This window comes from Ictalurus furcatus, chromosome 8 (assembly GCF_023375685.1).
Source record: "Ictalurus furcatus strain D&B chromosome 8, Billie_1.0, whole genome shotgun sequence".
NCBI lineage: Eukaryota > Metazoa > Chordata > Actinopteri > Siluriformes > Ictaluridae > Ictalurus > Ictalurus furcatus.
In genome coordinates, this window is record NC_071262.1 from 16,176,173 (window position 1) to 16,191,218 (window position 15,046).

A 15,046-nucleotide genomic window follows, 5' to 3' on the forward strand; every position below is an offset into this window, starting at 1 on the left:
GGACATCTGTTACTATCCCCTAGCACACTGTATGTCATTCGCTCACTGTGCTTCACCCACTCACCCCTGTGAAATGCTATTTTAGAAACACACACGCTTCCACTCCATGCACACACACACTCCCCTAGTAGTTTACAGCATTCTTACCATTTTTTGCTTTTCCATAAAAATAACTTAAATTGGTATACATGATTAATGGTAACATACATGATTTTCATTAACAAAAACGCAATTCTATTAACATGCACACAATTTCCAGTAAAATACACGATTTCCATTAACATACACAGTTTCCATTAACATAAACATACATGTGTATACATACGATTTATATTTACATAGATGTGATTTCCATTATCATATGCATACCCAAAATTTAAAATAATGTATAGTAATTTTCCATTAGCATATAAAAGATTTCAACTAATGTACACATAATTTTCTTTAATACAGTGGGGGAAATAAGTATTGAAAGCGTCAACATTTCTTTCAGTAAATATATTTCCTATGAGGCTATTCTCATGAAATTTTCACCAGACATCAGTATTAACTCAAGAAATCCGCAAATTTAAAGAATTCACAACATTAAAGTCCATAGATAAAGTTATGTGTAATAAAGTGGAATGACACAGGAAAAAAGTATTGAGCAAAGATGTTTTGCAGAAAAAAACAATGTGGACGCTCGATGGAGAAATGTGAGAGGAAGATGATGTAGAGAGGGTAAACCTAGAGTGAAGACTTATCAACAACAATTGTTTTGAATCTACAAGAACCCCTTCAAACCAGACAGCATGCCCATCACATCACTGTAACTCTTTGAGCATGCTCGTCACATCTGCTCGTTAAGCATGAGCAGTTTAGAGACACGATTTACCAAGTGTGTGAGAAGGCACAGCCGCTCTGACTCTTTTTACAGCGTGTTTTACATAAACCACAATGAGTCTTATGGTGTGTGCACAGGTACAAGAAGTAGCAAGAACAGTGCACCACAAGCGTTATTTTGAGCCAATGAGAGACTGAGGTAGAACACAGTACTAGGTGGAAAAAGCCAGAATAACTCATGGAGAAGCTCTTTGATGTTCAGGTGGACCCAGTAGATGAAAAGAAGGCTGAAAAAGTTTTGGCAAGAACATAAATGCTTATGTAATGATAAGCCAAAAATCCTCAATCTGCATTTTTGGATTCCCAGTCTGTATTTTTGAATATTTTCTTTGTTGTTCTTATTTCCCAAATGAGTGAAGAAGCAACTGAAAATACAGCTCATATTAGTTCTTAGATTCGGATTTTGGGATCAGGAGATCTTTGTTCAAGCCATGCCTGCACTCTATGTGTGTACACAACTATTAATCCCTGATTAACTAAAGGTTTGCGTATATAAAAACACAAGCAAAATCGATCAGATCCATCAAAAATGAGCAAGCTGTTTCTTAACTGTGAATACAGAGGACTGTGTGTTCAAATGATTCAAATGAGCAAAAAATTAATAATACTAAAATAAAAAGCTTCCATTTGCAAGTGAATATGGCAGTTTGGGAAATTTTGACTTAAAAGTACAGAATACAGGGTGGAGTCGATGTAAATTGATTCATTTTGCAAAAGCCTGAAAATCACATTCTAGGATTCTGCAAGTAATGTAATTAACTGTCCATAGTACAATATAAGGCCTATAGCACAGCGCCCTGGCTGAGTAAACTGAAACCTCAGTGTTCTCTGATAAAAGCCCTGAATGCTCTTTAAGATCCGTCACAGCAGCAGCTCATTCCACACTAACTCACCTTCACCACGGCACGCTCACATTCTCCATTCTCTCTGTTCCTGCTCTCTTTCCATCACATCTTCAAACCATGCTATATCATGTCATCTTCTTGTGGCTGGCGTTCTCGTTCACTCTGCTCTTCTCTACCTGTGTCACTCAGTCTCTTTTGATGTGAGCGTTTCCTGCCTTTTGCTCTTTTCATTTCTCCCTTCTTTAAAACCATGCTTGCTGTCCATCAGCTGTTCGTGTGTGTGTGTATGTGTGTGTGTGTGTGTGTGTGTGTGAGAGACCAAATGTCCCTATAAGAATCACTGTTTTACACAAAGGTTAGGTTTAGGCGTGGCATAGCATTCATTAGCTGCATTAATACTGTAGTTATTTCAATGGCAGGTCCTTATAAGGACAGAAAGACAAACCTGTGTGTTCTACCTGAAATTATGTAGCATCCATACTGAGTGCTTTTGCTGTTTCTAAAATGTTTTGCGTTGCTTTCCTATCTGTGCACTCAGTCTTTCTCTCTCTCTCTCTTTCTCTCTCTCGTTCTCTGTCTCTCTCATCTATTTTTCCTGCTGTCTGTCTCTCTGTTTGTACTTTCTGTTCCCTCTCCTGTCTTTGTTTCTGTAATTGTAATCCAGATACACTCCGTCTTATTTTTATACACTTTATTTGCCTTTATTTGATCTTTTTTTCCACTGGGAAGTAAGAGTCCACGTTGGGGGCTTTTCTTCACTCCTAACCTTGGTATTGAAGTTAATGTACTCTCTGTCTAAGGGGGATTGTAATGGATGTGAGTAAAACGTGTGCGTATTGAACACATCTTCGTGTTCAATCTGATCATGTTGTTTTATCCTATGGGGCTGTGTGTGTGTGCACGCATGTATGAGAGAGCGAGAGCTCTATGGTTGCTCTGCCACCCTTCTCCTGGGTACAGCTGCACATACAGGGTTCTGGCAGATGGCAAATCTCTCTCCCTGGGGTATCAGGGACTAACCGCCTGCACTCATCTTCTCCCTCACTGTTTTCCTGCCTGTCCTTCCTCATGCATGTCTGATCCCTTTTCCTCTTCACTAGTAGTCTTTTTTTTTGACAGACAGTGCAGAGAGGCACCACCGCTGGCAAATTATATCCTTTCTCTCTCTGATTTTCTTTTTTCTTCTTTCTCTCATGTCTCTCTGTCTCTGTTCTCTTTCTCTCCCTCCTTCCTTCCTTCTCTCCTATATTTTATTAATTCCTTCTTGTTTTAAACACTCTTTTTTCCCCCTAGTTCTCTGTCTTTCTTCCCATTTCCCCTTTATGTGTAATTAAATAAGTAAATAAGGTTTCAGTTTAAAACCTTTGGGCTTTGAAGTTGCTATGGTTACCTCTCCATCCACAGTGTTGTGTGTGTGTGTGTGTGTGTGTGTGTGTGTGTGTGTGTGTGTGTGTGTGTGTGTGTCTGTTGAGTGTCTCTGAATTTGGTGATGTTTATCTCGTTTTTTGTGTTTGTGTTTATTTGCAGCCGTGTCTTCATTCAGGTGTACAATGCTATATAAAGCATTTTGATTTTACTTACATGGCCTGGGTTTAACAACGCTCTGTATAAAGGCATTGCTGACTGTTTGGTTTATTCACTGTGTGCACGGATGTAATGAAATTCAAATGAGAGACATTTAATCAACTATCAAATTGCTCATTTGTGATGGAGCCGTGCAGTCTGGTCATAAAACGTTACTTGCACACAGCCCACCTCTAGCTTCAGGCAGTGCCTCACAAACAAACCGCCATCAATCTCAGCAGGGGTCTAGTAATACCTGTTTACTGATATTATAGTAGTGGTCAAGAGCCTGTTTTGGTCATTTTAACCTGATTATGGTCTTTGTCTCTTTGCTCTGATTAAGAAACCCCTAATCTTGGTATAAACCATGCTGTCCATATTATGTTTAGAGTTAAGGTGCTAGCAGTTCTTCAGCCAGAGTGCATGATCCTGAGTATGCTGTTAAGAACTCTCGCTGTCCACCAAGCATTTATAATGTCTGATTCAAGTGAACTAGTGGCCCCACAATTATCCCTAAAATGAGCATTATGATTATGGTGGATGGTGGTGTGATTAACTCAAGATGAATGAATGTAATGGTGCTTATTGTTTTTGCACAAAGACTCCCAAAATAATTGTTAGTCATTTGTTGTTATATGAGTGAGAGAACCTACTTTATATTAGCTGATTACTCCAATCTGGGATGTATCTAGGAATTCTTGGTCAGTTGAAATAATATTGACATTTGTTTCCTCAGGGTTCTCTGGTTTCATCCCATCTCCTAAAAACATCCAGGTAGGCAGATTGGCTATTCTAAATTTTCCCTGTGGTGGACTGGCATCCCCGTCCAACTTGTGTTCTCAGTTTGTGTCCAATGCTCCGAGGATTTCCTGTATCTTGTTTAGCAACATACATTCAATCCATCTTCATCTTTCGTAAGCACTTTATCCTGGTCAGTGATGTGGTGGATCTGGAGCAGGGGTGGGCAATCTTATCCGAAAAGGGCCGGTGTGGGTGCAGGTTTTCATTCCGACCAAGCAGAAGCCACACCTGAGTCTATTGAAAGCCAAGCTCAACTGATTAAACAGGTGGAATCTGGTGTGTCTCCTGCTTGATTGGAATGAAAACCTGCACCCACACCGGCCCTTTGCGGATAAGATTGGACACTCCTGATCTGGAGCCTGTCCTGGGAACACTGGGTGTGAGGTGAGAGTACACCCAGGATGGGATGCCAGTCTGATGAAAGGCACCATTCACACACACATTCACACATTCACACTTAGCATAGCCAGTTTACCTGTTGCATGTTTTTGGGTAGTGGGAAGAAACCCACATGGAGAACATGTGAAACTCCACACATAGAGTGGAGATTAGGAACAAGCTAGGGCCCCTGGAGCAGTGAAGCAGCAACATTACTCACTGCACCACCATGCCTCCTGCATCCAATCCAAACCTCATTTATTTTCATAAGATGAAAATGAAAGCCTTTGCAGAATTATATACAGCCAACATATGGCAGTGCATGAGGATGCAGTTTATTGGTTGTACAAGTTCAGTAACCAGAAGCTTATTAATTAAAATCTCAGGACTTCCATAGTCACTGTTGAACCCATGAACAATGTCCTTAACCCACAAGCCCTCAGGCCTTTGCTGCCAAAGGAATAAAAGTAAATCCAGTATTCGATTTGCTAGTATGTGTTGTATTGACCCGGTTCATCCATTCTAAATACAAAAGAGTGCAGTTTAATCCAGGCAGAGTACTGTATCCTGGCCCGTAGGTGCTGCTCTATATTGCTAAGCTCTACTTTTACCAGCTGTACACCCTGAGGAATATGAGCCTGGTCTGAGCTTTTTCTACACCCATGGTGGCATTTACACAGAAAATGCCAACACTGCTTCACCAAACATTATGATGAGATTTTAGGGACATGAGCACTACATTGCTAATTTAACATCAGTCAACAAGAGAATGTGCTTAAGAGCCCCAAAATATTCATAGATCCTCAAATATTCATGGCCTGCATGTAAACAAGCAAGGCAACCATTTAATATCCCTTGCACATGGGACTGGCCAGTATGAGAATACATTAAAGTATACTAAATGTCCAAATTTCCCCCCCTTTGTACAAGGAAATGTGTTAAAATTCTTGTCTGTGGTAAGCACATATACACTATATTTCCAAAAGTATGTGGACACCTGACCAATCACACCCATATGTGCTTGTTGAACATCCCGTTATAGTTTTTCTCTATCGTTTGCTGTTGTGACAACCTCCACTCTTCTGGGAAGGATTTTCACTAGATTTTGGAGCGTGACTGTCAATATTTGTGCCCGTTCAGCTAGAATAGCATTAGTGGGGTCACCCTCTGATGGGTGAAAAGATCTTTCATGCAGTCAGCATTATAATTCATCCCAAAATATGTTCAGTGGGGTTGAGGTCAGGGCTCTGTGCAGGACACTCGAGTTCTTCCAGTCTAATCTTGGCAAACCATGTCTTCATGGGCCTCACTTTGTGCACAGAGGCATTGTCATGCTGGAACAGGTTTGGGCCTCTTAGTTCCAGTGAAGGGAAATTGTAATTATACAGCATACAAAGATATCCCATACAACTGTGTGCTTCAGCCTTTGTGGCAACAGTTTGACGAAGAACCACATATGGGTGTGATGGTCAGGTGTCCACAAATTTTTGGCCATATAGTGCAGATAGTAGATAAAGATTAGGTTGGAAAAAATGTTTGTTTGTTTTTACTCCAAATGTATAGCATTATGCAAGATTTCCAATCTCAGATTGAACAAATATTATTCTGTATTGTTTACTTTATAGTATGTGTAAATAACCTATACCTGTGAGTTATTCTATCAAGGTGCTTTGTTTGTCGCCCACACACAAGATTATTTTTCACCCACATTGCCCAACCCAAACCTTATGGATTAGGCTGGATTCAAGTTTGACTGCCAATCTTCTCTGTTTTACAAACTGAATTAATGCTGCTGCTTTGCATAGCTGTGGAATTAGTGCAGTCTTAAAGGCCAAGTCTAACGTGAGCATTTCAGCAACAGGCTGAAGCACTTCAACCCAACTAAAGAGTGATGACACAGAATTCTGAATGTACTATTTAACATTCAGGTCAGTTTGCCCAGCCTTACCTTAATCCTTATGGGCTAGAACGTCTCATACATTTTTCTCTCCTTAATCTGAACAGTAATCATATTGGTTACAGGCGTTGGGCCCGAAAGCCCAGTATTTGTCATTCTGATAAGTTCTTCCCTGAACACTCTTCTGTTTTCTGTTTGTCATTTCAGCCAACAAGACCCTGCTAGGCGGAGGAGGGGGTGAGTCTCTTTTTTCCTGTTATTTTCAAAGGATGAATGAGTGAAAGGGAAAATATTCAAACACACAAGAAAAGAAAGTGTTTGGGTAAATCAGGATGAGGGTGAATTATGAGAAGAAAGTGAAACAGCAGGAGGAAACAAAAGTGAGAAAGAGGAATGAGAGCTGGAGTGTAAGTGAGAAACAGAAATGTGTGTGCGCACTTGCTGTGAGCCTGGGGTTTTGCACTTCTCTTAGGTGTGTTTGTGTAGCGCCTCCTTCAGGTCACCAGGACACCGCTCCTAATGGGTTACATTTGTATAGGAAGAAGGAAGAACTTTTTGAGGAGCAAAAGAGTGATTTGAGGCAGAATGTCATAAAGCAAAATCTCTTCAACCGATGATGCAGCCTGTTTCCATGTAGCATATACCGTGCGCATTTGCTTACACACTCTCGCAAACACTCGTTCTCATAAACACACATCTCGCACAACTCAAGACGAAGTTGGAAACCCCAGAATGGTTATAAATATGTACACTTTTTCACTATTGAATGAGTGAGTCAGCAATTACCTGTGTGTGTCCATGTGGGAATCAGTGTTATTTTTGCATTTTTCATTTAACCTTGGGCTTTAGTTATAGTTTATTGTTAGTTTGTAATATTTTTAGCGTGTTATATTTGTACATTTTTTAAATATTTAATTATTTAAAACAACTAGTATTTTATAAACATATGCAAACCTGCTTATTCATGCAGTTACCCAATCAGCCAATCATATGGCAGCAGCACAATGCATAAAATCATGGATACACAGGTCAAGAGCTTCGGTTAATGTTCACATCAAACATCAGAATGGGAAAAAATTCTATCTGACACATGGCATGACTGTTGCTCACTCGGTGGTTTTTGTTTTTCGCACCATTCTGTGTAAACTCTAGAGACTGTTGTGTGTAAAAAACCCAGAAGATGAGCAGTTTCTGAAATAATCACACCCGCCCATTTGGCACCAACATACCTGCCATGGTTAAAATCACTGAAATCACATTTTCTTTCCCATTCTGAAGTTTGATGTGAACATTTTCTGAAGCTCTTGACGTGTACCTGCATGGTTTTATACATTGTGCTGCAATGATTGGATCACTGAATACACAAGCAGGCGTACAGGTGTCCCTATTAAAGTGGATGGTGAGTGTATAATTGTACATTAATTATTTAAATTATTAAACATTTTGAAAATAGTAAATCTATTTTCCCCTTGGTTTTTACCTTGGCACTGAAAACACAAATGCTGTTTTTGTACAGGACAGTTAAAATTAAAATATGCCCACGCTGAGTTTACTCTCTTCCTGCCAGCAGCCAGGTCATGTCATGCAAATTTTGCACACAAAAAAAAGAGTTAAAAAAAAAAAGGACGGAAATCATGTCTGCTAATTTTATGTTGTCTGTTTTTGAAAGCAATATTTCTAATATATATATATTTGGTTAACTTATTTTTCATTTAATTCTGGTATATTATTTTATTTCCATTTATTTAAAAGAAAAGTGTGTTTCAAATATAATCAAATGATTCAGAGAAAATAGATTTTTAAAATGAATTATTTTGTTTATTGCCTAGATTCAAGCTTTTATTTTAATAATATGTAAAGACATCTCTTACCAAAACATAAATATCCTTTCAATTTGTCTACGCTCTCATCAGTAATGAAGGCATGTGTGCGCAGCCTATCCTGCAGCTTAGTGAGATTTATTCAGCAGCCTGTAATCAGATAAGCTGACTAACCAAGATAATAAAATCATTGCTGGCTAGATAGATAAGTAAACATATTTCATAGTCTATAGGCTGTGCTATGAACCTAAAATGTATCATGTTATATTGAAAACGGTTGCTAAGCCAACCTGCAAATAATATAAATAATATAACATTAACATAAAAAAATGCATACACTTCCCAACCTGTAAATACAAAGTTCCCAGCAGGACTTGAACGCACAGTTAGTATATGGCCATAAACATCATGTCTGTCACTAAGGCTGAGAAAAGTCTGTAAATGATGCATACAGTGGTGCTTGAAAGTTTCAAAAGAATCTGTCTGACTGTGGATTGGTGGAGTCCAAACTCTTTGGCGATGGTTTTGTAACATTTTCCAGCTTGACGAGCATCAACAACTCTTTTTCTGAGGTCCTCAGAAATCTCCTTTGTTCATACCATGATACACTTCCACAAACATGTGTTGTGACGATCAGGCTTTGATAGAGCCCCAATAAAACAGTTCTCTTTATCATCTTTTAGGACTTGATGTTTTCGGTCATATTTATGCAAATATCTAGAAAGTTCTACTTTCAAGCACCACTGTAAGCTACAAAAGATACATAATTAATATTAGAAATGTTAGTATTCATTGTAATTTAGTGTTTGTAATATTTAAATGCATTTTTTCTTTTCTTTTTTCCAAATCTGAGGGTAGACATCAGAATGCCATCTTTCTGGTCATGGTTGAGATTTTTAAAACCATGAAAAATCTGCACAGGTTTTCAGCATTTCCTCTAAATGAAAAGGTCAGAATTTCAGAACGTTTTTTCACGGCCGCTACACGCATCAACCATAAGACTGGCATTTTGCAGCACGTAAAGAGGTCAAAGCTGAGTGTCACTCATTCCACAGCATTACAAGATTGTGGACGTGGCAAAAATAGCAATATCACTATGGCTATATAAGCTTAATGGATTTGGCGTCTAGCTCGTGTTTCATCTGTATTGATGACCCTCATGTTGGTTATTAGACAATCTCATGTATACCTTCCATTCATATGTGAAACAGTGGAAGCTCCACAGCCATGTGAGGTACAGGATAATCACTTGTGAACACGCACATTTTGTTGTTTTAGCATCATCACGTTGCCTGTTCCTGTATAAATGTTCAGTATGATATGCTGAAGATCAGGTGGGCTGTAAAGAGTAGAGTAAAGCATGTTTGCAGAAATGGAGGTGGACAAAGACATTTATTATATCTGGCTGGTAATAAAGAACCATTTATCAGGAGGAAGTGCACTCACTGTCCAAGCCTAGAAGCTTGTAGAAGCTTGCACACTGACATGTTTTTGGGCTTTAATGTAGCAGCAGTCTCAGCTCACATGTAACTGATTTTATTTTATGCGTGGGTGTTTTTTTCCTTCTGAACAGGATTTTAAAATGGACAGCTTGAAAATTATTGATGTTTCAAAATTGTGACTCATCTCTCTTTAGGCAAAGAATGATGACTAATTCAAGTTGTGGTGATGTTCCTAAAAATAGCTCTTTTGAATGGTGTTCCACAGTGTGGTACTTTCACCTTAACCTTTAACAGTCTGTGACCATGCCCTTGCCATGAAAGATCATGTCTTACATACTGCTTAATAATTTAGGAATTATTTGAAATAGAGACTTTCCTTTACATCTTGATGCAGAGATTCGTGTCTTAACGGTGGGGAAAAAATCATGATTGTGAATCCACTCAGTGCTTCACAGTTTAAGAGTAAACATTTATTATAAACCAGTGCTATTTATTCGCAGAAATTAAATGCAATATAAAGAACATGCCCACAGCTTTCAAACAAGACCTTTTGACCGATCTTATATTTTGTTATTCAGACACTACACCAATTATAAATCTGGTCATTCAATGAGAGGTTTGTGTGTCATCAAATTATCTGTACTGAAAACTTATATAAAATACTAGGTATATATTGGAAATATGGGCATTTAATTGTTTTTTAAATGTAGTTTATTATGCTCTTTTGCGTTTTTTTATTTGTATTATATTTAATTATACTCATAGTGGGTATGAATGCATATACAGTGGGGGAAATAAGTATTGCACGCGTCAACATTTTTTTCAGTAAATATGTCCAATGTCCACTGAGGCTATTCACATGAAATTTTCACCAGACTTTTTATTAGTATTAACTCAAGAAATCCGGAAATATATAAAGAATTCTTCTCGTTACCAAGGTTTCACACAAGAAACATCTCATGATGGGTAAAAGCAAAGAGCTCTCCCAAGACCTTCAGATCCTTATTGTTGCGAAACATATTGATGGAATCGGATACAGACATATTTCAAAACCCCTGAATCTTCCAGTAAGCACCATTGGGGCCATTATCCGCAAGTGGAAGCAACATCACTCCGTCATCAACTGGCCACGCACAGGAGCTTCTCGCAAGATTTCTGACCAGGGAGTCAGAAGAATGGTCAGAAGTGTAGCTCAAGAGCCAAGGACCACTCTGAAAGAGCTCCAGAAACACTTGGAGGCAGCAGGTACCATCATCACAGAGAAAACAATAGGCAATGCATTCCGTTGCCCATGCTCACCCCACAAGACTCCATTACTAAAGAAAAGGCACGTCAAAGCTCGTTTAAAGTTTGCTACAACTCATTTGGACAAGTCTATGTCAGACGAGAGCAAAATTTTACTTTTTGACTGTCATACTACACACCATGTTTGGAGAAGAAATGGCACTGCACATCATCCTAAAAACACTATACTAACAGTGAAGTGTGGAGGTGGAAGCATCATGGTGTGGGACTGTTTTTCATCGCATGGTACTGGCAGACTTTACATAATTGAAGGAACGATGAATGGAGCCTTTTACCGGGAGATTCTTTAGAAGAATCTGCTGCCATCCACCAGGATGATGAAGATGAGACGTGGGTGGACTTTCCAGCAGGACAACTATCCAATATATGCAGCTAAGGAAACTTTCAATTGGTTTCAGAGAAAAAAAAAATCAAGGCATTAGAATGGCCCAGTCAATCACCTGACTTGAATCCAATTGAACAAGATTTAAAGACAATATGTTTAGAAGAATTGGCCAAAATCACACCTGAATACTGCAGCCGATTAATTTCTTCATACAGGAAGTGTCTTGAAGCTGTCATTACAAAAAAAGGCTTCACTTTATTACATATAACTTTATTTATGGACTTTAATGTTTGGATTTCTTTATAGGTGTGGATTTCTTGAGTTAATACCAAAGTCTTGTGAAAAATTCATGTGAATAGCATCATTGAAATATATTTACTGAAAAAAAATGTTGACGCATTCAATACTTATTTCCCCCACTGTAAAATACAGTCTTTTTTAAATCTAAGGTCAAGTTGTATTTTTTTATATGCTGTTGTGTTTCAGTGACTCCTGAAAATGTAAAATAAATTCCATGGGCTATCTCAGTAAATATTTATTTTATGAACATGATTTAAATGTGTACAATAATACAGGGTGTCCCAAAAGTCTACATACAGTGCTGTGAAAAAGTATTTGCCCCCATCCTGATGTCTTCTGTTTTTGGGTATGTCTCATACTAAATTGTTTCAGAAATAAAAACAAAATCTAAGATAAAAACAAGGGCAACCTAAATGAACACAAAAAACAATTTTTAAATTGTTATTTATTGAAGCAAAAAAGGTATACAATACCAACAGGGCCTGTGTGAAAATGTATTTTAGCCCCAGTAGTTTCCCAAATCTATAAAACGGCATTCATAATGGAGTTCAGCTGGACTAGATGCAACCAGGCCTGATTACTGCAATCCACGAAGTCACAAAAGAGCCAAGGACAACATCAAAGGACTTACTTGTATCAATAAAGGTCACTGTTCATGACTCCACTATCAGAAAGACACTAGGCAAAAAAAAAGGCATCCATGGAGTGGCGAGGCGAAAACCACTGCTAACTCAGGAGAACATTAAGGCTCATCTGAATTTTCCAAAACATACCAAATATTTTTTTTTTTGGATAAACCTGTGTTTTGTTTGCAATTGTTTGATATCCATGAGTGCAGAGTATTTTTGTGATTTTTTTTTTTTTTTTCACAAAATATCAAAAGGTTAAACAATAAAGACAATTTTTCACAGTCTTCTTTGCTCATATTTACCAAGGGTGCCAATAATAGTAGAGGTCACTGTACACATAATATAAACTAAGTAAGAAAAATTTTGGAAGACATTTTGCTAAAAAGTGTTAATTTGCCCTATGTATAGAGACTTTTGGGATACCCTGTATATTGTTTATTTATTGTATAAATAGAGCTTTTTATTCCATCCACATATTTATAAGGCTTTTTTTTTTTTTTTGTAAACTTTCGATTAAATCCATTGAGTTCATGTGTCCAGTGAAATAGGACACATAATTATCAAAACTCAACAATAAATATAATAACATTGATAACACTGGCCTGTGATTTCCACCTGTGTAATTAAATTAAAAAGTCCCAGAGAACCACTGTTGTATATTATTTCTGTGTTTATATGTTCTGTACTGGACCTCGTATTAAACAGCATTTAAACAGGTCCTTTAATGGCCGCCTGTACTTTAGAACTGGCAGCTTCTGGCTGTAAGAATTCACCCGACTTGCACCCACAGCATCAGAAAATCAATGCGTACCATCTGGACAGATAAAACACACACACACACAAACACTAACAAAAAGCATTCTCTCCATCCACTTCTCAACACCCAGCTGTTACCTTAAGCGTCCATACAATCCCCATTGATATTTAAAAATGCAAGGGATCCATTTATGATTCAAGGTGGACGTTAAATCTCCCCTGAAAGGTTCGGATTTATTAAGCGTCATTAAAATATAATTTATAACACAAACAAATGTGACTTACAAGTGCTAAAAAGACAATGCATGGAAGCACAAAACATAACAGCTTGTGGATGGTGCATCATAATAAGAGTGGTGAAAATCTATTCACCTATTTTACAAGAAAGACCCCAATAGGATCAGATGGCACAGCTTGAGCAGAGCCTGAATTACTAACCGCTTTATCCAACTTTTTCTTTTTTTATGTTATTGCCTTGCTACTGGACGTTACGTTTCATTTCTGAAGTAGAACTAAATCACTTCATTCATTTTTACATCATTGTTGTTTTTCTCATAATATTTGAGATTAATATTAACAGAGTTAGAAAAATCCAAATATTGATGATAATAGCATATTTGTTGGCCTTTTGGAGAATTTGTTACTGTATTTAAGTAGGATTTAAGTGTCTGTACTTTACTGAGTTTTTCTTTCACTTAATACTTTTGACTTTTACTAGCATTTCAGGAGAAAAATCTTCTGCTCAATTGATTTTCAAACCCTACAACACTACATTTCTCTTTAATAATATATTTATAAAGTCAGAAGGTGAATTTTTAGCATCAGACATCTTCAAGGAGTTGATCGAAATTCCTAACAAATCAACGCTTTTTTTTGAGAATGAGACCTCATACCCATCACTCTAATCTATCTGCTGCTATGTACACTTTGTAACGATCGAGACAGTTTATATTGTTACAGCTAGTGATTAGGGATCAGCTAGGTTGTGTTGTCAGAGTTATCATGCTAACTGGCATTTGAGAGATTAGGAATAAAACTGTTGTTAGTTAGCCTTAGTTAATGTTTTCCAGTGTTCCTTCATGAAATGGGCACTAATTTAACGTTTCAAGTCAGTGTGCGATTTGAGGTTTGTTTGTTTTTTTCTTGTGTGAAGTCAGTTAAGTAAGAGAGTTTATAGTATTCTACTTTAAAGTGAGTGAAGATTCTGAAGCTGTACTTTTACCGGAGTATTCAGGTGTTTAGATGAGTAGTCATGCTTAAGATTACTTAAGATTTTTTGGTACTTTTACCTCCTCTGTGCTGCTCTTTTGTGCTAGACTTTTTTTTGTCTAGTGTAAGAGATTAACAGCAAATACATTTCCACAATTCATCACATTTCTCACATTTCTCTTAATTAGAGAAGGAAATATTATATCAACCAAATATTACAAATAGCCAACTCTTTGTATTTAAGCACCTGGTAACCAATCCTAATGGGAGTCTAATAAGGTTTATCGCTTTATTAAAGGCCAGTGCACTTGATGGATAAATCATTTAAACCCGTAGAGAAAAGACACAGACTATGCTACTAATTATTAGACAATGTGTGTTGTGTGCTACAAATGCCTAATTAGAAAGATTCTGATCTAGGCCTTTTCCAATTAGATTTGAGGGGTTTCAAATAAACTACATCATAAATGTTCGGTTCACTTACATGTTTCTTACTTAAATGTACTAACTTTTTTACGTTTCTATTTAATAAACCCCAAAATGCTTAATTGTAGAATATTCCAAACCAATTTATGACAAAAGACTTTAATATACTTAAAACTATGGTGCTGATACCTATCTAGTTTTTTTTTTCTTTATAAACTACTAAGCTTCAAAATGTTTTTTTTTAACAGAAGCGCTTAGCTTTCACACAAAAATCACTTACTTTGCAAATATAATAAATTATAAATGTAATAATCAATTATAGCAACAACAACAAAAAAAAAACACAATCAAGTCTCTTTATGTAAACATTTACTGTTCAAAGAAATGTATTTCACAAATATAGTTCCAGTCTCTTTTGATTTAAAATCATTATTTTTTTCCCCCTCTGATATTCTGATCCACTATTTT

General features: G+C 37.2%; 1 protein-coding gene across 1 annotated transcript in view; it reads left to right on the forward strand.

The window, feature by feature from the left end:
- Window positions 1–15,046, forward strand: part of macrod1 (mono-ADP ribosylhydrolase 1) — an 87,051-nt gene that overhangs the window by 40,018 nt on the left and 31,987 nt on the right. The window contains exon 4 of the mRNA XM_053631069.1: window positions 6,574–6,603. Within this exon, the coding sequence (XP_053487044.1) occupies window positions 6,574–6,603 (30 nt within the window). The remainder of the gene's footprint in view (window positions 1–6,573; window positions 6,604–15,046) is intronic.